Here is a 27772-nt window from a genome sequence, read left to right on the forward strand (position 1 = left end):
GCAGTGGAAATTTCAAATGCACGTGTAATAGCCTTAATGAGTAAAAAAGATCTTGAGGTTTTTCATGAAGCAATATTGCTGGTTATATTTAGTGGTTAATTACAGAAAGGGTTTTTTTCTCTTTTGTGATCACCTAGATGAAATAGATTTTGCTGATGGGATGTGTATCGACATACAAAAATGTGTATAAAGAAAAGAAATGTGGAATAAAACACGAACCCAACTTATCTAACACTTTAAAAGGGAGTATGCATTCTTTAGTGCTACATCCATGCATCTGTTCACTAAACTTTAGATGTAAACATTAAGAGTATGCAGTTTGTATTACATCATGTTGTTTATTTATGCACGATAAACTACCTAAAATAGGCTAAATCGTTGAGCATTTAATCTGCAAATGAAATCGTCACTTTCACCCTTTGAAACGATTTGACCTTGAAAGGCTCGCCCGGAATGATGGCATATTTGTACCCCGCTTCCAATCATAACGGGATATTCATTATGTGCCTCCCCTAGCGGAGACGAGGTGGATTTACAATGTCAAATGAAAAAGCAGGGATGAACGCCATGTCTGATCCCGCCGTTGAGGGCTAAAAAGAGCGAACACTTCATCGAGGATTCGAGTCGGTGCGCGTAATCAGACTCGGCCTCTTCGATGTCGGAGAGCGCGGGGATTCCTCAGGGCTCCCCGGCGGTGGGCGCGGCGGGTTCGGCTCCGGCAGCGCCGGGAGTCGGCGGAACCGAATGTTCAGGCGCCGCCGTCGGTTCTGCACGTATCGCCGTGAAGAAGGCGCAGCTCCGCTCCTCCCCGCGCCCGAAGAAACTGGAGAAACTCGGCGTATATTCCTCATGCAAGGTACGTTAAGAAAAAAAAATAAACGTTTGTTGTGCAAACCGAATGATCTCGTCTATTAGTTTGTTTACGCGATAACTGAGACTGAAGAGTGAAAATGGTTCTTTACCCACTCTTGAATTTGCAAGCGCAGCACAAAAGCTTCGCCTCGTCCTTTATTCTTTTAAATCGCTAATGTGTGTCTTTGATGCAATATCCAGTCATACGACTGCATAGCATAATGCAGAACAATGTAAAAAATAACCCTCATTTCCGTAATCTACAGAGATAATACCGCTGTGTTGTCTCCATAGTGGGTAAAGATGACGTGAACATGGGCACTCTTGGCGGGACGTCATTTTCATTTCTGTGAAGTAAATAAGCCCACTTGTGGTGACTTTATTTTGTCAAGTGAAACTAAAGTGCTTTGGTGTAGAGCTTTGCTCGAATCTCGAGTTGATTTCTCGAGAAGCGAGAGCGCCGTCTTTGTTTTGACAGGATGACAGCTGCGTAGGGGGCGTGGTCTGCCGTGGGGGTGGGGGGGGGGGGCGTTGCCTTCTAATTCTTTAAACACGCGCCAGAGAAACGGCGTTTAAATAAAGGAGAAAAGATTAGAGATTTAAAAAAATAAGGAAAGGATAAAAACATTTTGACGTTATTTAAGTTATATAAACATATATCTTAAATTCGTTTTTTACAAGTTTTACAAGTTTTTGATGTAGCACTCCAACCTGTCGTATCTTTTCTGAATATTACTATTAAATGCATAACATTATACTTTTAGACGTGTTGTTCTTCCATAGGCTGAAGGAGCTTGCAAATGTAATGGCTGGAAGAGTCAAAATCCACCGCCAACTCCGCCCCCTCCGACCCCACCCAGAGCAGAGCAGCCAATAGCTGTTAACCTAAAGGAGCCCTGCAGAAGCTGTAGCCACGCCCTTGGTAATTGTTCCGTTTATGTTAAAGCGTTTCTATAATGCATTCCCGCAATTTATGATGTGCACTTTTTAAAATGTAAATTCTTCTTACTGGCCAGGTGACCATGTTACACACCTAGAGAATGTGTCGGAGGAAGAGATGAACAGGCTGCTTGGAATTGTACTGGATGTGGAGTATTTGTACACGTGTGTCCATAAAGAGGAGGACCCTGACACTAAACAAGTTTACTTCTCTCTCTTTAAAGTGAGTGAGAGTATAGGCTTGACAGATTGGGCACATGTCGCCACACGTTGTGCGCGATGTTCTCTGTCACCTGGCAAAAAGCCCATAAAAAAGCTGGTTTTGTGACAACTAATTGTGTCTTGTGTCTATGATAATTGCTTCAAAGTAACTAATAAATCATTACTTTCGGTTTACAATTTGTCATAGTGTAAAATTGTCTTATTTTATTTTTATATTGGCTTTATGTTCCATCTCATCTATCGACATGTGGTGTGGTCCATATTTCTTAGTTGCTGAGGAAATGCATCCTGCAGATGGGAAGGCCAGTGGTGGAGGCTCTGGAAAGTCCACCTTTTGAAAAACCAAGCATTGAACAGGTAACCAATCAGATTTAAAGTTGTTAAATTAAAACATGAGTTGAATTAAACTTTAAATTTAGAGAAAGTAAAAAAATTCTGTATGTGATGCATTCAATTGTAATTTCTCTGTGGCATACAAATTCCTAACATACTTGTTTAATGCCACTCATGCGACATTTCTTGTGTTGTTTGCATTGAAGGGTGTGAATAACTTTGTGCAGTACAAGTTTAGCCACCTACCATCTAAGGAGAGGCAAACCATCGTGGAGCTCGCAAAGATGTTCCTCAACCAGATCAACTACTGGCAGCTAGAAACGCCCTCACAACGGAGACAAAGAGCGCCGGATGATGATGTAGCTGGTTATAAAGTCAACTACACAAGGTGACTTAAAGGGACAGGTCACCCAAAAATGAAAATGCGGTCATCATTTACTCACCCTCAGGATGTTTCAAACCCGTATACATTTCTTTGTTCCGATGAACACAGAAAAAGATATTTGGAAGAATATCTTTATATTTGCAATTTTTGGTTCTGGGACATCATCCACTACCATAGTAGGATTTGTTTTCTGATTACATAAAATAAGATATTTTGAAGAATTTAGGAAAATAAACAGTTTTATGGCATTGTAGTCAATGATCTCCTGGACTGAAAATGACTAACATTCTTCCGAATATCTTTCTCTGTGTTCATCAGGTATATATCATTTATACAGGTATATAATTACATAAGGGGGAGTAAATGATGACAGAATTTTCATTTTTGGGTGAACTTTCCCTTTAAAATGAGGATCTCATGGTTTTTGAGTTGAAGGTCACGTTACGTCAACAACAGCTAGATATCCAGTCATTGGCTAAAGCCAACAGAAAGAATGTTGTTCTGACCCCTGCTTGCTTGCTGTTTAACACTTAACACTGATATTGAAATGTGTGTGTGTGTGTGCAGGTGGCTGTGTTATTGTAACGTGCCCCAGTTTTGTGACAGTCTTCCTCGCTACGAGGCCACGCAGACTTTCGGACGCACTTTTCTCCGCTCCGTATTCACTATTATGAGGAAACAGCTGCTGGAACAGGCCAGGCAGGAGAAAGACAAACTGGCACCCGAGAAACGCACGCTCATTCTCACACATTTCCCCAAGTAGGCAACAATACACGCACAAAGTCGCATGAAAACATCCCCAAAAATGAGCCAGATTTTGTATTTACGTGAACGCGTGTGCCGTGCTCAGGTTTCTGTCTATGCTGGAGGAGGAGGTGTATAGTCACAATTCACCCATCTGGAGTGAAAACGTCATGGTGGGATTATCGAGTGGACAGATTCCCACAGGTGATTAACACTGTTAGAATTCAGATGTCAAAATTCACCTTTGTATTTGACATATATTTACATGTTTCACTTATTGGTTGGTGTTAGATTTGAATATGTTTTAATTTCCTCTGATCAGTGATCAGTGCTCCGCCTGTGACCCGCCCCCTGTTCTATACCAGTAGTCCAGCCCCTGTAGAGCTGTCTGGCGGAGGCAGCGTAAGCCCGGCCCGGAAACCAGCATCTGCTCTGGAGACCAATCCAGGTACCAATCAACAATTTATTAGGGAACACTTCACAAGGTTGTATTTGTTAAAGGTCCAGTGTGTCATTTTTTGGAGTATCTACTATCAGAATTGCAATAGGCTATAATATACATAACTATGTATTCAGAGGTGTATAAAGACCTTACATAATGAAGCGTTATGTTTTGATATTTCTATCTACATACACCGCGGGTCCCCTTGCATAGAATTCGCCATGTTGTTTCTACAGTAGCCCGAAATGGACAAACTGCTCTTCAGTGCTCTTAGTGCTGTGTCAGCCACGTAGTGCTTCGAAAGGGAGGGGTGGAGTGAGCCGTTGGTTGCATTTCACAACCTCACCACTAGATGCCACTAAATTTCATCCACTGGATTGTATATCATTGTTAGCTAATGCATTAACTAACGTTAACATATAACCTTATTGCAAGTTTTACTGCTTATTATACATTTTTATATAGAAGAACACAATTTGTTTTATTTAGTCATGAAGATTTTGACTAGTTTGTAATACTGTTAAAGTGTATCTTAGCAAATCATAATTGCAATAGTTCATTCATTCTTTATCATATTAGCAAAAACAACACAGTATGTATTATTCATTTTCTTAGCTTGGGGCTGAGGCTTTTCAGGCATATAGTTAAACCACAGCACTGAACTGAATAAATCTTTAGCTCAATATCTTCAATAACTCAATCATCTTTATTCCATTTGACATTACCCATGTTTATGATGTGTTCATACAGTAGGTGCAGAAAAACGAAAGCCTTCAGAGCCTTTATCTCATCACGAGGAAAGCAAACGACCACGTGTAGTCGGTGACATTCCAGTGGAACTTATTAATGAAGTCATGTCCACCATCATAGACCCTACTGCCATGCTGGGACCAGAGGTAAACACAGAGAGTGTTTTGTTCAAGATATGGTAGCCTAGGCTGCCTAATATTGTAATGTTCAGATGTCAAAGTGTCTTTCTTTCCGTTCAGACCAGTCTCCTGTCAGCCCATTCTGCACGTGATGAAGCTGCTCGGTTAGAGGAGAGACGTGGCGTCATCGAGTTCCATGTCATTGGAAACTCCCTCAACCAGAAGCCCAATAAGAAAATCCTCATGTGGCTTGTTGGCCTGCAGAACGTCTTCTCTCACCAGCTTCCTCGCATGCCTAAAGAATACATCACACGCCTCGTCTTTGACCCGTATGTTTGTAACTAATATTAACTTAACAACTTTTAAAGGCACTTTGTTGTCACCTTACGACTTGGAGTCATATGCTTGCTGGATCAAGTCTGTAACTTATGCTGGAGGTTCTTTGAGTTTGATGCCTGCTGACTTCACCACATTGTTTTTTCTCTCAACACAGGAAGCACAAGACTCTCTCTCTTATTAAAGATGGCCGTGTCATCGGGGGAATCTGCTTTCGCATGTTTCCAACTCAGGGCTTCACGGAGATCGTGTTTTGTGCCGTCACCTCGAACGAACAGGTCAAGGTGTGTCATCTGATCCACTTCCATATTTATCTGAAATTCTGGTCTGACATCTCAGAGATTTCATGTCCGATCATCTTAGTTCGCGTTCTTTGCTTGAACTTTTGAAATGATGTTTTTAAGGGTTATGGAACTCACCTCATGAACCATCTGAAGGAATACCATATCAAGCATGAAATTCTCAACTTTCTCACCTATGCTGATGAATATGCCATTGGCTACTTCAAGAAACAGGTCAGTGCTCTTTTATGACCAAATGAGGTTTGAATAACATGGAGGAATATTAAAGGGATAGTTCACTCAAAAAATCATTTATTCACAAACGTATGACTGTACATCTGTGAAAAACAAAAGAAAATATTTTGAGAAATGGTTCGTCCAAACAATGGAAGTCAGTGGTGACAAACATTGTTTGCTTACCAACCTTCTTCAAAATATCTTCTTTAGTGTTCTGCAGAGGAAAGAAAGTCATACAGGTTTGAAATGACAAGATGAAACAATTATCATTTTTGGGTGAACTACGCCTTTATTGCCTTTAAGAAATCTAATCGATATATGTTCATACCTACCTTTTCATGTCAGGGATTCTCTAAGGATATTAAAGTGCCGAAGTCTAAGTACGTAGGGCTACATTAAAGACTACGAGGGGGCTACGCTGATGGGCTGTGAACTCAATCCCTGCATCCCTTACACTGAGTTCTCTGTCATCATAAAGAAACAGAAAGAGGTGTGTACAGTATGTGTGTACGAGGTGTGTTATACAGTTGACTCACTTTGTTACAATTCATGATTCTACTATCATCTCAATTCCTCACAGATCATTAAGAAGCTTATAGAGCGCAAGCAAGCGCAGATTCGTAAAGTTTACCCTGGCTTGTCCTGTTTCAAGGAAGGAGTTCGGCAGATTGCCATTGAGAGCATTCCAGGAATCCGTACGTCACGATTTCATGCTTCGTTTTTGTAAAAGCCATTAAATGTACCTTCTCAATTCAAACATGTTTTATAGACGCATCACCTGAAACAACATATACAAATGTCATGTGACCCAGACTTAACTTCTGGAAGACCTCCGCAAAAATCTATAACTGTTGAGTAGATTTACATTAACATGTAGTCATTTAGCAGACGCTTTTATCCAAAGCCACTTACAAATGAGGTTCATTTACAATCAGTATTAATATAAATACGAAATGAATTGATATATTTTAACTAAACACAGACCAGAAGTTAACTTTAGGCGTGTGAGTCCGATAAAACCTTTTACACACAACGTTTTTGTGATATCATATTCATCAAGAGAATTTATCCATTCCTGTTCCACAGCTTGTTTTATCGATTCATATTTGTGTTTTTTAAAGATTTTGTCCTATATTTAATCTATATCTGTGTTTACACAGGTGAGACAGGCTGGAAACCTTTGGGGAAAAGGTAAATGTGTGTATCTACTACACAACATATTAAAACGAAATAAGTTGTGATGTCATTTTGTGTTTAGTTGTAGCTTTAAAAAAGTGTATGGGGCTTTTTCTTCGTAGCAAAGAGCTGAAGGATCCAGATCAGTTGTATAGCACCTTAAAGAACATTTTACAGCAGGTCAAGGTAAAACAGTTCTGCACTACTTCCTGTTTCAAAACCAATATTCTGTATATGTAAAATATAGAAACAATACTCTTTGTTTCTCAACATTACAGTCACACCAGAACGCATGGCCCTTTATGGAACCTGTAAAGAAGAATGAGGCACCTGGTTACTACCAAGTCATCCGGTTCCCAATGGGTATGTTATTTTTGCACATAAAGCATTAAATCGATTTTGACCATAATTGGCTACATTTGGAATAGGTCTCACAACTATTATTGTGTGTTTGTAGATCTAAAGACCATGAGCGAGCGCCTAAAGAGTCGCTACTACACGACGAGTAAACTGTTTAAGGCCGACATGCAACGGATATTCACTAACTGTTACGAGTACAACCCCCCCGAAAGCGAATACTACAAATGTGCCAACCTACTGGAGAAATTCTTTTACACCAAGATCAAAGAGGCGGGCCTCGTTGTCAAGTAGTCTTACTGGCAAGTAGACACTTTCCCTCTTGCCATCCCTTTTATCTCTACCTCTTTTTCTCGATCCTTATCGTGTATCTCATTTTTATCCTTCTGCGTTTGTCCTAGAAAAAGGAAGGCTGATGATGTCATTGATGTGTGTGTTGACTTCACCTTGCGTGAACATTTCTGTCTTAAACGTTTCTTCGGCCAAAATCTGAACATTGTGGAAGAGTTTTTCTCGAGCGTTTGTATGTTTGGCTGGATGCATTTGATGTGCATGTGTACAAATGCGTGTGTGAATAATAGAGAGAACCTGTTTATATAGATCGATTTTATGAAAACTGTATATTTTATATGGTATGAAAGAGCGTAGAGGTGCCTGACAAGCAAGAAAAATTACTCTAAATACCTAATGTTGTACCTTCAAACAGCACTTTTTATTTAACCTAAAGAAATGTGGTAAATACTAGCATTCATAAGATGAAAATTTCTAATCATTAAATTGCAAGTTTGTACCAGAGAGTGTGAAGTGCCGTACTGAGGATCATTCCCAGGAGAAAACAGTCTTAATATGCTTTATAAAGATAAGGCTGCAATTGTAATGAGAAAGCTCACCCTTCGTAAGCAAGGATTACATGCAACTGCTCATACAATTGTTCTTTTCTAAAATGTTTGTATTTTTAAAAACTTTAAATGAGAGGGACTTTGTACTACATTTGGGGGGGATAAAGCTATTTTAGGGTCTTTGTACCTTTGGTTTTAAAGCCTATTTTGTAGAATGCTTAAAAGTTTAGAGCAACTAATGTGAAAGAAATGTCTACTTTTGTTTTAGACTGTTTCATTAGAGAGCAATGTTGCACAAACTGCACATTTTTTTTGTCTTGCACTTTTTAGAGATACAAACTGTGTCACAATTGTCTGTTTTTGTTTTATTACCCTTGACAAATATTTTAGGTATTTAAATGCCAGTTTTTGTTGGCAAGGTCTCACCATTTTAAGTATGTTATTCAGCACTTAATACAATTTCTGCTTAACTAAAACATGCGTGTGAATATTTCTTATAGGAAATGGGTCAACATATCAAGAGTTTCTGAATGTGTGCGGAACCAGGTTATTTGCTGGTTTTTATGCTTTTATCCAAAACGACATACAAATGAAGGAGGATTTAAAATTGTCTTAACATCTGGTTTAATGTAATGTATCACCATGTAGCACAATACCTTCCAATACCTTCATCTTAACAATACAGAATTAAATTGACACGGTAACCCATAGCACTAAGCAAATCATTTAGGCACAACTAATGTATGGCTATATGTTCATATCCATGTAGTTATGGACTAAAAAGAATGATATAAAATTGTCTTTAATATGTACAGTAAGTGTTACATAGAATTTGAAATAATTGCTCTAAAAGAACAGATTTCAGAAGAGTTCAGATTTCTACATTATGAAATATGCATATATATTTCAAAACCTGATCACATCTAAAATCACATGTTGTAGAACACCACAAATTAAAAAGGATAGTTTCCCCCAAAATAAAAATTGTGTCATCATCCAAATATCTTTCTCTGTGTTCATCAGAACAAAGAAATGTATACAGATTTTGAACAATTCCGGGTGAGTAAATAATGACACAATTTTCATTTTTGGGTGAACTATCACATGCAGGGGTTCAAAGAAAGTACGCAAGTGTCCGATTCCGTTCTTGTGTTTATTAAACGAATACCCTAAAATTCTCTTGAATGGTTTCATCAAGACTGCTCCATTTCAATCAAAACCTCAAACAAAACCTTCTCGGTTTCCTTCAGACTCTGTCTGAACAGCTGAGCGTGTTGCCACGACACATCTCCTTCCCCTCCCGTGAGCTCCGCCTCCACAACCAGCTCTGTACCTCCAGACAGACTCGCTGCTGAGTGAATTTCACCATCTATGAAAATAAACATATTACCATCTATTCTATCAAGCTTAATTAAGCGAAAGCAATGAAGTGCAGAACTATTGATATGAATAATGTAACATGACAATATTGACTGAGTGTGTATAAGCTTGATGGCTATGAAGCAATATGGTTGATACCTCCAGGGAATTCAACGGTGGTCTGTGCAGAGCGTAAACTCCAGCACACGCTGCCTGAATGATAGGTTTGACTGAAGGCTCGGACAGACACGGTTTTGATCTTCATTCCTACAGAAGCACAGTCAAACTTCCAGCTAATCTTCCCAACAGAGGATCCTTCTGTTCGTGTCAGATACACCTGCAATGACAGAAGTAGATCTGCTATGTACCATAAACTTTTCTCTTTAAAAAGCAAGTAGACTTTTATTCTAATGATATGACCAGCAGAGTTGAAAACGTTCTAAAAACACACCATCTGCCAATCATGTTCCTCTTTCCTGAACACATTTTCTTTCCTCCAAAGTCCCCTGTGCCATCCTGGGATGGTCTCGGAGCCATTGCTCAGTCTAAAGTAACAGTCTTTGGCCACATTGTAACTAATGTGGAACAACATTTTTTCCTTCTCCAATTCTAAAGGAATGAAGACACATTCATCTGCATCCTTGAAGGAAAAGAGCAAAAAAAGAATGAATTTAAATAGAATTTATACGTTTTAATTATCTTGTATGTGTCCGATGAAACGTCTATATAAAAACAGTAAGAAAAAAAATCATAACAGTTAGCATCTGACCGCTTTAGTTTTGCTTGCACCCGTCTCCCCCCGAGCAGCCCTCCACGCCAAAGATCCTGTGATGCGACCGCCCAGCTCTCCAGATTTAGGTGTCTTGGGAGAAATGAACTCTACTAGTTCCACCAGCAGCCTTTCTAACAGCTGTTTCTTCCTCTCTGGTCCTAAAGACTGCTGCCTCTGTAATAACACTCACATTCAGGTAGGTTTTCTCAGGAGCTGTACAATATGAGAAAGCATGGATTTGTAAAGCATACCGAAGCATTAAGGTTATTAAGAGTGCGCAGCAACCATGTTTCGGAAACCTGCGTGCGTCTGGAAAGGACCTCCGAGTGTTTACAGGAGTACCTCCAAGACACATCTACAACCTGGTCTTTAGAGAATGCCAGGATGTAGGAGAGTTTTTTCCCCCAGCCGACTTCATACAGGAGAGGTTTATCGCATGTATTTTCACAGGGGTCGCAGTGTAACCAGCGTCGCTGAGACTGAGAATACACTTCTGTCCAGACGTGATCTAATAGGCCAGACAAAGTTTTCCCAGGGATCATTTAGGCAGGGTGAACCAAACAATAATAGCAACAAACAAGCAAATGCTACTTCTAATTTCAAGGTAAACTTAGATAACAAAATATTAAGGTGTTTTTGTGGTAGAGTAATCCTGGTAAAATATCTATTTGTACCTGTGCTGTCCCAGATGTACCTTGCTTCTAGGCCTAAAGCTCGGCAGCACAGTGTAAAACAATTAGCCCATTCCCCACAGCGCCCCCTCCTGGTCTCAAGGAGCTTCTCTGGGTGATTGTATCTGTAAAACAGGAAAAACAGATTTTGCATTTCAGATCAAATCATTTTAAAAATGTTTTGTTTTCAACGTGAAAATAGGACATTCTGAAAAAAATAATGCATAATATTAAACTACGGTAAATATGTAAACAGGTGTACCGTGGGAATCTAGTGGAGAGTTGACAGGTCTGACAGTAGTGGTTCTCTACACGGCCTGCATCCCAGCGCAGATCATCGTTTGAAGGGGGTAAGGAACCAGAAGGCTGGGTTTTACCTCCACACTGGCTACACGGCAGACTGTCCACCCAGGAAAAGAAGTCCCCTTTAAACCACTGCAACAGGTCTAGAAGCAACATGTCCTCTTCTTTTAAATCACATGCTGAAAGCAGAAGAAAACACGTAAAACTTGAGATGCTTTATAGGAAGTTCTATAAAACGCTATATTAAATTTCATCATATGACATATATAAGTCCCATGCGAGATTAATCATTTTTACCAGGATCTGCATCTTTGGCTTGTATCAGCCGTTCTTTAGCATTGGATCTGAGCAGTACATGAGGTATGCAACTCAGGGCTTTCTGCTGCAATTCAGGGCTCTCATACACCATCACATGTTGGAAGTTTGATTGCAGAGTTCGGAGGAATGTCACACTGCTTGCCTAAAACACCACAAAAAAAAGAAACAAAGCATGAAGTATGACAATGCTATAATGAGGATGTACTCTAAACCATTTTGTCCACATCATTTACTGGTATGATACTCAAATTTGACTTCAATGCAAGGCTTTATTTAAACACAAACCAAAATACAGAGAAAAAAAACTATGTTAAAAAATTGTTCTCCTCTCCTACCTTAATATACATGGAGATCCACAAATGCAAGTATTTTTGCGATTTTGCTTATTCTTTCAGAAAGATACACCCAAGTTAACAGTATCACTCACAGTGAATGGTAAAGCTGCTGGTGCAGGTGTAGGGACAGGAGCAGAGAATGCTGGGCTAGCAGAAGCAGCATAGGGTGGTGGTGGTGGGGCAGAAGTGACGGAGGATGGTGGTGGGGCAGGACTTGGAGTGACTCTTTGTGGGTTGGATGTAGCTTTGGTCCCTCCGATTCTCTGGTCTCTCTCAGCTGCAATGGTCTCTCTCACCTGTCTAAGCTTATCCACAGACGCTGACTTTGGAAACAGCAGGTGGGTTTCAGCCTAATAGGGACATAGAGATATTTGCATATGTGACAGTTAGGTGTTGAAGAACTTTATCATAGATTAAGCAACTTGATCATCTTGGATGGGTACTTTTTTGTGATCTCACAAACCTCCTCAAATCCCATCTCAAAGAGGCATTCAACTGCTCCTTTGACTGGCAGAAGCTTGGTGGAGAATGTTGGGTTCCCAATGCGGATTGATCTGTATTTGTCCTCATTTGGGTTCCTATATAAACGACATGCAGATACGATCATATAACGTTACAGGTTATAATGCATTGGGTAACTGGATGTATCGTACAATAAGATATACGAGACAAATAGAAACTCAACACAATATTGACATCAAAGCTTCTTACCCAAGAATATTATCCGCATACGTTATAAGCAATTTAGAAACGTCCAAAAACACCTCGATGGGATTTTCGCACAAAGCGACGACTCCTTGGGATCCTGGCATCGTTATACATATAACTTCTGCACTTACAGTAAACAACTCCGTTTATTCTTCCGTGTACAGCTGACTACTAGTTATGTGGTCATAGCTGCCCGGTATATGCCTGATAATGGTTTTCATGGGAAATATACGATTTTGGTAATTAAATTTTAATTCTAAGCATAATACTAACAACGAAACATTAATATTTGATCAAATATAGGTTTCAGCAGAACAAAACCGTCTGTATATAATTACCAGTAAAGAGGCGATCACTGAGTGCTCTACTACTTGAGACGCTATGTCATAATAAAAGTCTTTTAAAAGTCCCTACCAATAATCAAATCTTACTGAAGTGAGAAGGATTTCTTAGCATCCGCTCGTTCTGCATTTGATGTGACCACACAACAAATAATAATAAATATATATAAACATATGTATAATCAAAAACGATATAGCAAATTGTTGTTTTAAAAACGCTGTGAATACTTTGCACTATTTGTGAAAGACTTGTATTTATGGTATGGACATTTTGGGGGGTTAAGTTGTTTTAATTTCATCATTATTATTATTATATATTTTTAATTATAAGTTACTGTTTTGAATATAAGTTATTTTGTAATGACTTAATTTCGTGAATATTATGTTCCAACGCCCAAATTCAACATAATATCCCCATACACTCAGATCAGCATATCGAGACATTTCGAGCAATGTTATTGGTTAAGTCCGTGTCTTTTTCCGGGACCAATAAGGCGCGAATTCATCCCAGGTTACACTGCCTTTGCATCACTGAGGTTTTAATTGTAAGTAAATGTAAAACAAGGAGGTAAAGAGAACGCTTTTTGGAAATATGAGCAATATAAATATGTTACAGTATCACGCTGGGATCCAAGTTTACAAGTTCGTTGAACTTTAGGGTTTTTTCGCAGGTCAGCCACACGTGGATTTGTCTCTCCAAACCTCCATTGATCTTTCATACATCGAAAAGCAATGGCAGACAAACCAATTTGGGAGCAAATCGGTTCGGGGTTTGTGCAACACTACTATCAGCAGTTTGATACAGATCGCGTGAAGCTAGCCGATCTCTATGTAAGTTTAACACGTGGGTTAAACACTGCGAGTACATAAATGTCAGTCATGTTTGTCCTCTTTAAGTGATGCACTTTAAAAACTATGTTTTGTTGTTGTTCATATGGCTTGAAAAATGTTGTGAAATCTATATCATGTTTGGTTGTATTAACATTATTCCGATTCTCTCTAGACCGATGCGTCTTGTTTAACTTGGGAAGGGGAGGGATTTCAAGGAAAGGCTGCAATCATGACCAAACTAAACGTAAGTTGTTTTTTGTGTGTCATCCATGATCAATTATGTCAGTTCCACAGTTTCTGAATGATTAAATCCTGACTCGTAACTCTTGATTTTAAGTCTAATAACAAAATGTGTGTGTTTACAGAGCCTTCCATTTCAGACCATTCAACACATCATCACAGCTCAAGACCATCACCCAACTCCAGACAACTGTGTTATGAGTATGGTCATGGGCCAGCTCAAAGTAAGATGATGATACATTTTATTCATTAAAACACACGAGTTGAGTATCAAAAAGGATTTGATAATTGATAGTGAAGGACAGTACGTGGACTGAAAATATAAGACAGCATCCGGTTGTTTTCCTGTAACATTAGTCTTTGAAATTATACCAATGCTATGAAGCATAATCCTGTAAACATGTAGTTATAAAAACTCAAACATTGACATTTGCTCATATTTCTTACAGGCGGATCAAGACCAAGTTATGGGCTTTCAACAGGTCTTTTTGCTGAAGAATGTAGATAATAAGTGGGTCTGTACTAATGACATGTTCAGATTAGCTCTTCATAACTTTGGCGCATAGTTTAAAACTTGTATAAGTATTAACAGTCCGTGCAACCTTTGTATGGGGTAGTTACACATTTTACATGCAAACGTGTTTTCTTCCTCCTTTTCAAACTCTCTTTCATGTCCATTATTATCTCCAGATACATTTTCAAAACAACTGTTTATTATTGTTATGTGTTGTAGCATGTCCTGTATTAATTAAATAGAATTGATCATAATAAATCTGATTTTCATTATGTATTTGTGTGACTAATTGCTGGTAAGAATATACGGTATTTAATCAAGAGCATTCCGAAAGATTTATGTCAAGCAACATTTCGATAGCCAATGACAGCTGGGGGGACATGCTGGTCTTGTTTATCACTGTCTCGTTACATTTAGCCTTTGATAGTATATCTATACAACCCCCAAAGCACAGGTTTGATCAGCTGGCAATTTCCAATGCATATTTGTGATCCATGTGAAAACCCAGCTAATAGGTATTTTATTTGTGATATACTATTTCTACATAAACCCACCCTGCTAAAAAATAATATAAAATCAACTCTTTTGGTTTACTGTTACTATTATGAACCACAATTTATTTACAAAATTTCAAAAACGTTGTGGGTATGAATGTGTGTTATATTGATGCCCATTTGCAGCTCCTTTGTTTAGGGCGGGGTTCTATTTTTTCAGCAGGGCAACCTACATAATGTAAAGAATACTCTGTGGAAGTCTAATCTTTAGATTTTATATATAGTTTTGTTTGAATTATGCCAAAGATTCATATTGAAATAAATGGTTAAAATCAAACTCTGATTCCTGTCCCTTATAACTAGATTTTAAGCATAGTTTTCACAAATTGGGTTACACTTATGGGTGCAAGTTACACCTTGTATTGACATTGATAGTTAACTTTAATATGTTAAATAAATATAGCAAATATCCTCATTTTATCAAAGAATACGCAGTGGTTTGAAAAGTGTGGGTGGGTTATCAGCAGAAAGTATAATACAACGGCGAACACAGTACGCGATCGCGACCAATGGACGTTATCGCGACGGAGGGGGAACCCGCATACAGCGTAGCAAGAGCCTCGTCGGACTAGTTTTCTGTAACACTTGCTGCTGCGTCACCCGAAGCGGGCGTTGTCAATTGTCGTTTAAATGCTTGCCTTTCATGATCTCCTTTTGTTTCATATCTCCCGGGTGCACCATTAATCCAAAAGTCACCTTTCTGATTAAAAACTATGTTACGTATCTTCGCCCTTTTTTAAGTGGGTAACTTTAGGCGCGTACGGAAATACTGGATCTTTTCTAGTGGGTATGCAGGGGTAATGTTATTCAATAAAGGTTACAAGAGGTGCAGTCTTTATATTTAGTTCCAAACGGAGAACAATACGATATGTATTTTGAAAATAAATTAATATTGAATCAATTTAGTCTAACGTTAGTTGGATATACTGTATAAAATACATGATATTTTATCAGGCCATTTGTTTTATATTTTAATATCCAAGCTCTGTGGCTCTAAGGGAATGCCCTCTTAATAAAAGTCTGGTAATAAATATCAGAAAATAAAAAAACTACTGACACATGCAAACGGTAACAATTAAACAGGAAACAAGGTGACTTACTAAATTAGCGTTTTCAAGCCATTTTCACTTTGACTTTCATACCAGAACTACTTCTATCTTTAAATAATTTCCCCATTAAAACGTTATTCATTACAAGATGTGACCCTGCTGGTGAAAACACCGCAAAAGTCCTACAAAAAAAACATCATGTGAAAATATAACAATATCGTCAATATTGATTGAATAATACAAAATCGTAGTGAAATTATTTCTTGAAAATAATATTGGATGCTTGTTATCTAATAATCAATTCGATTGTGAGACTTTAGCCTTGGCTTTCACAGAGTCACACATTTTTACTTGCTGATAAATAATGTATATATGCAACAATTATTATTATTATTATATACATATAGCAGACAGTAAACAGACTAACGGATAAAAATGCTTTAATATTTGCTGCATTTTGTTTACTGTTGTGAGTCCATTTACCTGCTCTGCGTGTATGCACTAGTGTTGTTGTAATAAGCACGTGTTTGCTGCTCTTCATGCAGCGCGTCTTTGGCGGGAGTGAAGAAGCGCGCACAGAGAGGAAATGGTTAAAATGATCCTAGATAAAGATATTAGAGGATATAGTTGCAAAATATAAATGACATGAATGTTCATGAGAGCGCGTGTTATGTGATTCTCCGTTGTGTAGTTGCGCGGCTCAATTTAAACAACCAAAATAGTCAAAAGTTTTAAATGGTTTATTAAGCGGTCCGGATGGAACGAATCAAAGGTCCGGATCCGGACCGCCAATTTAGGAAGACCTGCGTATCACGCAGAGCTGCGTCTGAATTCGCAAACACTTGTTCACCCATGCAGTGTTTACTATATAGCGATTGCTAAATAGTCCACTAAATGGGGAAGTGATGGAAAACGAGTCAACAATTTCGGACTCTGACGTAATAATCCTTCGTCTGACAGAACTGACGCGGACATTCGTCATAACGCTAATTTTACACCCGTGTGGCTTTATGGATTGTTTTGTAAACTGGTAAAGTTCGTTTTTACAATATTTGTCACGTTTATTAAAGGCTTTAGTTTTTAAAATGAGAACTAAACAAATATTTGCCACGCTTATTTAACATTACATTTAATAAAATTACTTTTTATATTTAAAATAAAAAACTGCTATATATAACATTAAGTGAATCTGTTTACTCTCAAAAAGTAGAAAATAACTGTCAACAAGCACAAACACAAGTATAAAAACGTACATTAGTGGCATTAACGGTCACTCGCTCTAATCAGACGTTGGATTCGCGTTGTATCATGGGAAATATGAGTGAGCGAGTGTATTTCGGATGTAAACTCAAAATCAGAATGCCTTGTGGTTGAAAATTAATGAACAAATGTAGGGAATGAGTTGTTTATTTTGAATTCGGACAACACTACAAAATGGCGGACACCAGATATGGTGCACTATAGGCTATAGGAGATAGGGGGCGAATTCAGATACAGCTGAAGACAACACCACTGGGTGAAGTAAAGCTGCACATTTCAGGGCACTTCAGTGAGTCTTCTTAAATTCTGGCAAGTTCAATAATGTAGTTGACCAAAAAACTAGTTGGCATGCTACACCATTTAACAACCTTTTGACCATGTGATAATCTCAGTTAATTTTTCCAAAATGAGGTTTGTTTCTTTTCCCCGACCAGCACAAAAAGCGACAATACAAAAATTTAATTCATTATATCCAGTGACACACATTGCCATATTCAACAAAATGATATTAAAAAGCTAATATTTGTTGGCATAAAAAATCACCAGCCATAATTGTTTCTCTATAGATGGCTTCAGCGGCCACAACATATACAAACCTTATGCGAACAAAACTGGTAGACCTCCAGAAAGAATCAAGAACAGTTGAGAAGTTTAATAAATTGTATATAAGATTATATAAATTAAATGTACTATAAATTGTTAAATTATAACCAAACACAGACAGGAAGTTAACTTCGGACCAGGCAGAATCCTATATGTTATTGTGAATACATGGCATAAAATCAATTTGCCAAAAGAGTCTTTTAACAATAATTTTATTATATATATATATATATATATATATATATTATTTATAAATCAACTAATAAAAATATTTGTTTTTTCATGTTAGATAATTGTCGATAACTCAATAAAAGTTTGTTTTGCTTTTAAAAGCGCATTTTGCAGTAAAGAAGACAATATTGAAAGATTTGTTAGCTGTCCTGTGCTTTTAACCTGATAAAGATAACTGGAAATGGAAAATAAAATAATGCATCAATTAAAAAAAGTGGCTATTCTGTCATACAAAAACGTGCTATGTTACGTTACGATGGTCGATAAAGTATTATTTAAAATATTCGTATTTTATCGAATAAAAAAAATCAAACGTTAACTGGAATGTGCACACAAATAGGATGTCGAATCTCGTTATAAATATTACTTTCACGTTTTTCTTTAAGAAACAACGCAAAGTTAGCGTAAAATTTATGGCGACGAAGAGTAACCTTTGATCAAACCTTTACTTTAAATGTGAACCATCCTGTATTATTTATTTGTGTATTTAATACAAAAACAGAATAGTAACCGAATAGTAACACATTTCAGAGACTTATAGCGTTAGCTATATGTTTTTCGTCTATTGGTTGAAGAGCAGTGGTGTGATATGACTTCACAGATTAGAGCCCGCCCATCTTGTGCTGTTGCCCAGTAACCAGATGACTGCTCAGAGCGCCCCCTAGTGTCTAAGCCTGTACATTACAACCAATGCGCCCCCTCCTGGCCAGACCATTTCTAAATAAAGGCTTGTTTATGTTGAACCTTTAAAATCTGCAACTAAGCACATTCTTAGTAGTTAACGACTGAAAAGTTGGACATGACCCTATAGGTGATCACCACTAGAACCAACGCGATTCCTATACAACAAAGTTTTTCCAGCTCAAGCGTACTTTATTCTGATTGGATAAGACAGGCAGTATGATAATTTTGACCCGACGTCACTTCCCAGTTGTTCAATGCGCCATTTTCTCGACGCTAAACGGCAAGCACAATAAATGAGTCCTAGTTCTAAAAACTGACAATTACTCTCCATTCATGTAGTTCATATTTGACAGTGCAGACTTATTGTTGGAACATCCTATTGGGCTTCCACATCGTCTATCATCGGTTTTTGCATGCGCACGGATCGGTGAAAGTAACAAAAACCCCTCCCAGAATCGGTGTGGCGCTGAAAAAAGGTAATATCCTCACAATTAGATAGCAGTGAGAGAGAACATTAGCTACTGCTTACAGTCGTAGCTGGCTCGATATGACGGCGTGGTGCGCGGGAAGTACAACGAAGCCCACTGCCCGAAATTATTTTATGACATCATTGCGTTATTTAGAAACGCGCTGCTCGGGAAAAATCTGTTGTTGTGAGATGCGAATTCATGGTTAGATGAGAAACGCTCGGTTATTTACAGTATCCAATATACGCTTTATAGGGCACAACCTCGTGATTTGAATGTAAAACGCTTGGTGTGGTTTGACTGATGCTGATACATATTTCGTTATTTCGGTTGTGGAAAATTAGATATTCGACCGTGCACATGTATGCTATGCAAATGGTAACTTCTGCAGGGATTTGTCTGATATGGGGGATAGATGTGGCAGATGGCCACACGGAACCTTTCGGCGAAGTTGCTTGTTTTTTGTGCCCAACTTGTTAATGTTGGGTTGTATTTGGCTGGTGATTAAGTTACTGTCATTTTAGATGGATTTTCATCGTTTTATTGTGTCGTGTTTTGGAGTAAAACATTTTCGTTGTACTAATTTAAGATTTTATATTGTGTTATGCATGTTCAACAGGAAAAGACGGGAAGTTCACGAAATCCCAGAATCATTTTATCCCTAAAATCCAAGAGTGCGTCACCAAAATGAACCTTTGTTTTACAAATGGTTATCAATCTGCCAAAAAAGGTTACTACTTTTTTATTATGATTAAATCATGTTTTATTTTCCTAAGGGGCAACCACATTGTCTTTACAACAAATATAAATTCAGTCAATACGTAGCAAAACCATGGTTTAAATTCTTGTTCTTTCGTTTATGTATGCAAATGTAAATTAAAGTTGTATAAGGGATCGCAGTTACTGTTATTTAATAACAGTCATCTTTGTTGATCACAAAGGAGTTGATTGTGAACATAATTAAAATTGCAATTATACCTTAAACTGTAATATCAAAAACTATGAATTTTCTTTATACCAATAATACAATGTTTTTACAATAAAACTTTATACTGTAATATCTTTCTTTGTTCTTTTCACTTTGTGGTTAAATATGAAATTTGACCTAGTTTTTAGACTGCTCATAAATGATGTATTACAAGAGTTTAGTGACTGGTATAGACCAATTTTAAAGTACAATGCATGTGAACATAATGACACTAAATATACTTATCTAGACTTTACATTAATGTTTTAGCATAAAATAGTTTCAAACTCTTCACATGAAAGACCAGAGAAGCATAGAAATACATTACATAGATAAGGCTGAGCTTTTACTAATTGGGGTAACAGATTAAATGAAATTGGATCCCTTGTTCAGACAGTTTTGTTAATATCTGCTATATCTATATCGGTTGCCATAGTAATGAAATTAAGAGATTTTATTTTACTACAAGGAGTGTGTCAATCTGTCAGTATTAAGTTGTATGCAGGCAGAAAAATGGTGTTTTCTCTATTCATGAGCCACATGAGATAGTATATTTTGGGCTATATTTGCTCACTCATTACGATTGTTAAACTATTGTTGTGCATTGTGTACAATGTTACATATGTGCTTAGAATAACTGAAAGTGTTCAGGTGGGAAATTAATTTAGAAATATATACTTTTTGTTTGTGATTGGAATTGAATTTTGTTTTTCTTTTGTTTGCTGTCCAGACTACAAAATCCAAATGGATTTAAATTAGCTACACTGAACAAATATGACTCGTCTTGACTTATATCGTATATAATCGCAATATTAATGTATATGATAGAAGACCATTCTGTATAGACAACAATATAAATGTTTTCAAACAGAAACCAAAGTGATTATTTTTCAGGTGTGGGACCATGTACCAGTTTCCCGTCCGAGGGTTGGAAAAGATCCGTAGAACAAGAAGGAAAGTAAAAAACATTCTTGGAGAAATCGGACTTGAAGAATGTCTTAGTTTAGGCCAGGTATGTTTGCTTTGGAAGTCTGCATGCAACGAAACACGACAAATCAGAACTGAAATGATGTGCGCAGAATACTTTCTCTTATATTACATTATATACTAAAAAATAACTTTTCTTTATTTCTCTTTTGTTTATAGGATCTCCAGGAATATTTCCCAGGGGACAATATTTTTGATGCCACAGACTGGAACAGTTTATCTGATGGATATGATGGCCGGTGGAAAAAGAAGGTGATCTTAAATCTTCACTATGTAATTAAGCTGGTAACCATGTTTGAACAGTGATGTTTTCTAAATGTCGTGTGACTAACCATGCCGCCTTCTTTATTATCAGTGGGACTATCGGACACAAGGATTGTGCTGCAGTTTGTGTCAGTTCTCTACCAAGTCATGGCATACATACAAAATCCATATTCAGCGATACCACGATGAAGAGGAGCGTATGTGCAGACTTACTACCTGTACTTCCTGCCCATTTATAGCCCACCCCAGAGCAGTGTTCAGGCACTGCAGATTGTTCCATGCAGAGGACACACCATTCGAATCTCCTGCAGTCCCCCAGTTGCCTCCAAAAGCTGGAAGTGGCAGTATATTTCAGTGTCGAAAATGTCACATGCAAGATACTCTTCTGTACAGTGTGAAAAAACACGTCCTCCTTTATCATTACACGGCCACCTTGAATAAATATGCCGGGCAGAGATCGGAGAGGGACCTCTTGTCACTTGGAGACACATCTCAGAAATTCTACTGCAAGAGATGTTACGTATCAGCTGAGACATCGGAACACTTACTGTATCATCTTCTGACTTCAGAAAAGCACAAGGAGCTGGATGTGCACATCAGAGCTCTAATATGCGAAACTGAAAGTACAAAACAATACATGGCCCTCGCACCAAAATCCCAAGCCCCTTCTGCTGTCATGATGAAGGATCAGCCATCTGCGACCTCTACTCTGAGTGCGGTTGGGATGGAAAACGGTGGGGTGATTGCTGCTTCAGGAACAAACCAAGCATTTCTTCCCACTCAAGCTTCGGCCCTAGTTCAACTTGCAAGTGCTGAGGCAAAGGGCTTACTAAGGCCTGGAGTACCAATTGCGATTCAGAACAACCAAATTTTACCTGCATCTGCAATGCCACCTGCACCAAACGGCATTCCTTCCCAACAGATCAGATTTGGCGCCCCTGGTCAACTGCAACCTCGTCAAATTGTCCTTCCACCAGGCGTTCGCCTTAACGTGCCCGCTGCTAGGCCGCAAGGCTCTCAATCCCTCATCGTTACTCCAAGACTACACTTAAATCAGCCCACCGCTGGAGGAACCATGCTTACTTCTCAGTCCCTTTTGAGTCACTTGGTCCCCACAGGCAACAAAGTCGATGGGTTGCCCACCTACACTCTTGCACCTTTGCAGGTCTTATCGGTTCAGGGAAATAACACCCAAGGAGGCAACAAAGCGCCATTGCCTGTGTCCCAGAACACCCCACCAGCTCCGCTAAACAAGCAAAACCCTTCTCTGCCACCCCCCAAGCAAGCCAAGAAATGGATCACGTGTCCTATTTGCAATGAGCTCTTCCCGTCTGACATTTACGACTCCCATCCAGAGGTTCACAAAGACTATTCTAAAATGCCCAAGCTTGGTCTGGCCGCCCGTGCTTCCTTTTTGAAAAAGATGCCAGACAAGACGGTGAAATGCCTGACGTGTAAGATCTTGATATCGGAAAGGGGTGTTTTTGAACATCTACTTCACGGCATGACCTGCTTATTTTGTACTGGGATGTTTTACTCCATCAGGCAGCTCGTTGACCATATGCAGTCTGATCACGATGTGACCCAGAAGAACAACTGTGAATTCATGAGGCGAGAGTACCGACTTTACACTGACGATTCAGGGAATCTGCTTTTCCCTTATTTTGACATCAGGACCACAGCTCCGAAACTAATAATGGGTGATAAAGAGCTCAATCTTGCGTTGGTCACCAGCTCCCTCGATCTGATCTTTGTGAAGATGTTGCCCAACAATCCTCAGGCAATTTGCAATGTGCCCACGCCCAATTCCAATAACACTGAGTGCCCCTTCTGCTCTGAGAAGCTCCCGAGCAAAGAATTGTATCACATGCACCTCAAAGAAAAGCATTTCATTGTGCCCACTCTGCATGCCATCCTTAAAACTCCATCATACAGATGCCTTTACTGTGGAGGTGTGTACACAGGGAAGACCACTACCAAGGCCATCATTGTTCATTTATCTAAGTGTCGCTGTGCACCTAAGGGTCTCAAAGATGCTGAGAATACGAGCTCTGGACTAGCTGTTACTCCTATACCAAACAGAGCTGTAGTATCATACCCAGCTCATCCAAAACAGATTAGTGGACCAACCCCAGCTTCAGTCCAACCCTCTGTTCCTGCCGTTCAGGTGCCAGAAACGGAAGCAGAGATACAGAGCAAGTTGCGACTGGAAGTTGCCTTCAGAGAAGCTATGGAGGCAAATAGGAGAGAGCGAGAAGAACGGTTGGCAAGGAAAAAGCAACTAGAGAAAGAAAGATTAGCTGCAATTACGGTCCCCACACCTGAAGTCGTCATTGATCCCTCTGTAAAATTCACGTTGGATCCAGCTGGAATGGAGTTGCGTTCATTTGATGATCGACGTGAATTTGTCAACAAATACTTTAATACACAGCCTTACCCGCTGAAAAAGAGGTCACTGCCCTGAGTGGCCGTTTACTGCTAAACAAAGCCGATGTTTCCTGCCAGTTCAGCAAGCAACGTACCAAATGTATGAGACATTTACAGAAAAACAAGGCCATGATACTTCTAGGCTTCAACATGGCAGAGTTGATGAAAGTTAATCATGATCTTCTTATTCCCGTTATTGAGCCAGAAAAGATTGCCACCGTGACGGAAGATTCAGATGTGGGGATGGAGCAAGAGTAGCTTCCCAATCGTAAATACAATGCACACTTTACCAAGTACCTAAACTGTTAGTTTGTCCTTAAAATTCAAATGCAAAATATGTTCCACTCTGAATTCAGTGTTAATGGACTGAGGTAAAACTTGAGAGGATGAAACGGAAATAACATGTTTTAGTTTGGCTGCTGTTCATCAATGTCTGTGAATACTTGTGTAGTATATTTGTTTTAGCTTTTCATATTAAAACATTTAAAATGATAAATGCATTTAAAGCATGTTACATTGTTTCATGTAAGTTTATTAACTTGAGAAGAAGATTATTTGATTTCATAGCCTAGTTCTACAATTGAAAACTTCGATGTTTGTGAAGTTGTATCTTTTTTTTGTTTGCCAAACCAACATTTTGACCTTTGTTGGAACCTTTGAAGCATTTATCAAGTTAACCATCTTCGTTCTATGTTTTACCATGTATCTACATATAACTTACTTCCATGTATTGTCAAATAAGTTCTATCATGCCTTATTCTTTTATAAATATAGTATTTAAGTGATGTTTCAACAGATTTGCCTTTTTCTATTTAGTATAATGAATGCTGCTTACTTCATTCATTCAAGTAATATTAGAGTTTTGGAAAGTGATTTGATTGCTGTAGCATACAAGCATCAGGACATGTAAGCTGAACACACTGAACATTTTTCAAAGCTTACAACATACGCAGTTTCTTATTTATAGTGACTGTGAAAATTCGGTCACCATTTACTAACCCTCTTGTCATTTCAAACCTATATGAGATATTTTGAAGAAAGTTGGTAACCAAACAGTACTGGACCCTATTCAATTCTATTGTACACAAAACCAAGGCAGCAAATTTCAAAATATCTTCTTTTCTACTCTGTGCAAGAAAGTAAAACAGGTTTGAAATGACAAGAAGGTGAGTAAATGATGAGAGGATTTTGATTTTCTATAAATTCAATTAAAGTTTATTTATATAGCGCTTTCACAATGTGCATTGTTCCAAAGCAGCTTTACAGGAGCAAATATCAATCACAGGAAGGTAAAACACAGCCCAGTGCATGGTGTTTATAGAGCAAGCAAGATCATCCTAATGATTAATATCTTATTAATAAATAAATAATCACTTCAATTCAGTAAAAAGGTTCACATATCATAATAAGTTCAATTATTATTTTACATACAGTGCCAAAACTTTAGGGTAACTTGTTCATTTTGCATTTGAAGAATTATATTCTTAACTATGACAAACTTTTGCAATGATGTTGTGATAAACTTTTCACCAATCGTTTAACCACAACTGTTTTTAAAGTATCACCTGTTACTTAAACTATTGAAGGAGATCCCAGGTGTGCTAGACTCTTATTGGCTGCATTCATACATTTTTCTAAAGGTTTTGTAAAGAAATACACAATTGGCAATTTATTTACAACACATGCCCATGTGCTTCAATGAACCGAGTAGTGTAACATTAAAAATTAAAGCTAAAAAATAGCTAAACTATGACGGGGTTGCCCAGTGGGGTATAGGTTTACATATAACAATATACAGCAAGAATTAATGCTATAACCACTATTGATGCATTAAATTCAAGCAACATATGTTTTAATATAGGCTGCTGCTGATTATTTTTCATATTTTTAATACAAATTTATGTTAACAACGTTCTATATCATGTCAAAAATACTACATAGCCTATGTTTTCGGCTTCATGTTTGAATTTTATAATATGCTTTCGAAACGAATTTTGGTTTTATATATATATATATATATATATATATATACACACATACATATAGCATATATAACACTAATAATAAATCTATTTCTACACCAGTTTCTAAACCATTCTGCAGTCGTTTCTCGAAGTCTGAAAACTGTACGTTTCCGCTCCAGTCCAGCAGGGGGCGATGTTGAGAGCTTTCCCCCCATCGGCTGCCATCGTTGAAGCAGCGAGACGCCAGTGAGCGTTGTTGAATATCTTTTACATTTTCAAAACACATTTAATCCAAACTCTAGAAATCAAGTTTATATTCAAAAGCTGTAAGGTAAGAATTGCAATTTACGTGATTTATTTTGTTGCTTTATAATTTACCGAAGATGGCTAAAATTAATATTCAAAGCAAGTAGGCTACTAGCTACCGTTAGCTAGAAATAAAAATGTAAACATTATCTAACGTTACTGCAATTTGGTCACTTTTTAAAAAAGAAAACTGCATTTGAGAAAATGCAGTTGTGAGGATTTACTTACTTAAACTGTGCTATTTGTATCGTTATACTCATTGTTGATGTTAACACTGGTGTGTTCATTCATGGTATGTCTTTGTAGAGCTTCATTGGAATCTCAAACATGTCTTACATGCTTCCTCATCTCCACAATGGCTGGCAAGTCGACCAGGCTATTTTATCAGAGGAGGATCGTGTTATAGTTATAAGATTTGGCCATGACTGGGACCCTACATGTATGAAAATGGATGAAGTTTTGTACAGTATTGCAGAGAAGGTATGCAGCATTTAGAAGCTTAATCGTCTGTGAAAACATTCATCAATTTGAGGAATACATCTTATTGACAAATCATCTTTTGCTGTTTGAACGCTTTTCGTAGGTAAAGAATTTTGCAGTAATTTATCTAGTGGACATTACAGAAGTGCCAGATTTCAACAAGATGTACGAGTTGTATGACCCTTGTACAGTCATGTTCTTTTTCAGGTAAGCATTGGGTTAGTTGTAATAATGAATGATTTCGCATTGATTTATATCTCCATGTGAAGCATAATTTTTATTGACGTAAATTATAATAATGTCTTAATGTGCATTTGTGTTTTATAAGGTTGTGAAGAAAGAATGCTTGCTTGTGTGATTTAAATATTTTTGGAAGTTTTAAATAATAAGGTTATCTTTCACTGCCTGTTCAAACTCTTAGATTTTTTTTACTTGCACTTTAAATAAAGGCAACCAAGTCTGACCCAAGATTTATATTTAAGGTCTTTGTAAGGATCTTGTTTCAAAGTGTGTACTATCTCTTACAATAGGTTTTTGTGTATTTTTGCATGTGTATTTTAGGAACAAGCACATCATGATTGATCTTGGAACTGGTAATAACAACAAGATAAACTGGACCATGGAAGACAAGCAGGAGATGATAGATATTGTTGAAACTGTCTACAGGGGAGCCAGAAAAGGACGGGGTCTTGTGGTGTCCCCTAAAGACTATTCTACAAAATACAGATATTGATTTCTGCTCCTTTTTATTCCGTATAATTTCTTTTTCATCAACATCTTTGTTTGAAACGTTCTGAGCATTCAGCTATAAGGTCAACTGGACTGTGGACATGTATAAATGTTTTAACTTGCGATTATGATCATTTGTTTTTTATAGTTTTGTCTTTCTGAAAGTTCCACTTTATATTAAAGGAATGAATACATATTTCCGCAGTTTGTATGTCTAAGATACAGTTTAGCCATGGAAGTGCTAGTGAATCATTTTAGAACTATATACAACAAGTTCCATTATACATTTAAGCAAAGCTGTTGTGTAATTGCGACAGTTGCACTTTTAAAATAAATATATATAATATTTTATTGCTTAATTGACAAATTAAGTTGTGTATGATTATAGCTTATTTT

The 27772-nt window shown here is 37.8% G+C and overlaps 5 protein-coding genes across 6 annotated transcripts; 4 read left to right on the forward strand and 1 right to left on the reverse strand.

Moving 5' to 3' along the window:
- The first annotated feature begins 94 nt into the window (after positions 1 to 94).
- On the forward strand, positions 95 to 7475 carry kat2b (K(lysine) acetyltransferase 2B). The gene is given in 19 exon segments (XM_056740922.1): positions 95 to 856; positions 1636 to 1774; positions 1869 to 2014; positions 2284 to 2370; positions 2553 to 2734; positions 3299 to 3490; positions 3582 to 3679; positions 3798 to 3923; positions 4668 to 4813; positions 4907 to 5115; positions 5280 to 5406; positions 5527 to 5637; positions 5986 to 6027; positions 6029 to 6130; positions 6221 to 6335; positions 6801 to 6831; positions 6939 to 7002; positions 7095 to 7179; positions 7274 to 7475. Coding segments are annotated over 19 exon segments (2397 nt in total). The 5' UTR covers positions 95 to 655; the 3' UTR covers positions 7468 to 7475.
- Positions 7476 to 8612: 1137 nt separating this feature from the next.
- ngly1 (N-glycanase 1) lies at positions 8613 to 12848 on the reverse strand. Its single transcript, XM_056740924.1, has 11 exons — positions 12482 to 12848; positions 12234 to 12348; positions 11863 to 12120; positions 11415 to 11577; positions 11077 to 11296; positions 10818 to 10939; positions 10395 to 10651; positions 10141 to 10317; positions 9823 to 10011; positions 9531 to 9708; positions 8613 to 9381 (listed from the first exon to the last, which is right to left on the reverse strand). The coding sequence occupies exons 1-11, from the start codon at positions 12580 to 12582 to the stop codon at positions 9206 to 9208; spliced, it is 1956 nt and encodes a 651-aa protein (XP_056596902.1). The 5' UTR covers positions 12583 to 12848; the 3' UTR covers positions 8613 to 9205.
- A 389-nt stretch (positions 12849 to 13237) lies between these two features.
- nutf2l (nuclear transport factor 2, like) lies at positions 13238 to 14676 on the forward strand. 2 transcript variants are annotated; one of them, XM_056741574.1, is made up of 5 exons: positions 13238 to 13364; positions 13491 to 13650; positions 13823 to 13894; positions 14016 to 14114; positions 14340 to 14676. In XM_056741574.1, exons 2-5 carry the CDS (start codon positions 13552 to 13554, stop codon positions 14454 to 14456), a joined length of 387 nt encoding a protein of 128 aa, XP_056597552.1. In that variant the 5' UTR covers positions 13238 to 13364; positions 13491 to 13551; the 3' UTR covers positions 14457 to 14676. The 2 variants fall into 2 exon arrangements, with proteins under 2 accessions (XP_056597552.1, XP_056597553.1); XM_056741575.1 differs by having other exon boundaries at positions 13300 to 13387.
- A 4226-nt stretch (positions 14677 to 18902) lies between these two features.
- adnp2b (ADNP homeobox 2b) lies at positions 18903 to 24690 on the forward strand. The gene is given in 5 exon segments (XM_056742025.1): positions 18903 to 19261; positions 21114 to 21231; positions 21366 to 21458; positions 21562 to 23914; positions 23917 to 24690. Coding segments are annotated over 4 exon segments (2793 nt in total). The 5' UTR covers positions 18903 to 19261; positions 21114 to 21123; the 3' UTR covers positions 24156 to 24690.
- Positions 24691 to 26061: 1371 nt separating this feature from the next.
- Positions 26062 to 27572, forward strand: txnl4a (thioredoxin-like 4A). The gene is made up of 4 exons (XM_056741577.1): positions 26062 to 26192; positions 26474 to 26647; positions 26751 to 26854; positions 27209 to 27572. The coding sequence occupies exons 2-4, from the start codon at positions 26495 to 26497 to the stop codon at positions 27378 to 27380; spliced, it is 429 nt and encodes a 142-aa protein (XP_056597555.1). The 5' UTR covers positions 26062 to 26192; positions 26474 to 26494; the 3' UTR covers positions 27381 to 27572.
- The last annotated feature ends 200 nt before the right edge of the window (positions 27573 to 27772 follow it).

This window comes from Triplophysa dalaica, chromosome 25 (assembly GCF_015846415.1).
Source record: "Triplophysa dalaica isolate WHDGS20190420 chromosome 25, ASM1584641v1, whole genome shotgun sequence".
In the NCBI taxonomy this organism is placed as follows: domain Eukaryota; kingdom Metazoa; phylum Chordata; class Actinopteri; order Cypriniformes; family Nemacheilidae; genus Triplophysa; species Triplophysa dalaica.

Excerpts from the sequence above, each read along its gene's own strand:
- ngly1 (XM_056740924.1), bottom strand. The coding sequence starts at position 12,582 with ATGCCAGGATCCCAAGGAGTCGTCGCTTTGTGCGAAAATCCCATCGAG. Across the intron at positions 11,578-11,862 it reads CAGCAGCTTTACCATTCACT|GCAAGCAGTGTGACATTCCT; the intron begins GTGAGTGATACT and ends GTGGTGTTTTAG. Across the intron at positions 9,709-9,822 it reads AGGAACATGATTGGCAGATG|GTGTATCTGACACGAACAGA; the intron begins GTGTGTTTTTAG and ends CTGTCATTGCAG.
- nutf2l (XM_056741574.1), top strand. The coding sequence starts at position 13,552 with ATGGCAGACAAACCAATTTGGGAGCAAATCGGTTCGGGGTTTGTGCAA. Across the intron at positions 13,895-14,015 it reads CAATCATGACCAAACTAAAC|AGCCTTCCATTTCAGACCAT; the intron begins GTAAGTTGTTTT and ends GTGTGTTTACAG. Across the intron at positions 14,115-14,339 it reads TGGTCATGGGCCAGCTCAAA|GCGGATCAAGACCAAGTTAT; the intron begins GTAAGATGATGA and ends TATTTCTTACAG.
- txnl4a (XM_056741577.1), top strand. The coding sequence starts at position 26,495 with ATGTCTTACATGCTTCCTCATCTCCACAATGGCTGGCAAGTCGACCAG. Across the intron at positions 26,648-26,750 it reads TGTACAGTATTGCAGAGAAG|GTAAAGAATTTTGCAGTAAT; the intron begins GTATGCAGCATT and ends CGCTTTTCGTAG. Across the intron at positions 26,855-27,208 it reads ACAGTCATGTTCTTTTTCAG|GAACAAGCACATCATGATTG; the intron begins GTAAGCATTGGG and ends TGTGTATTTTAG.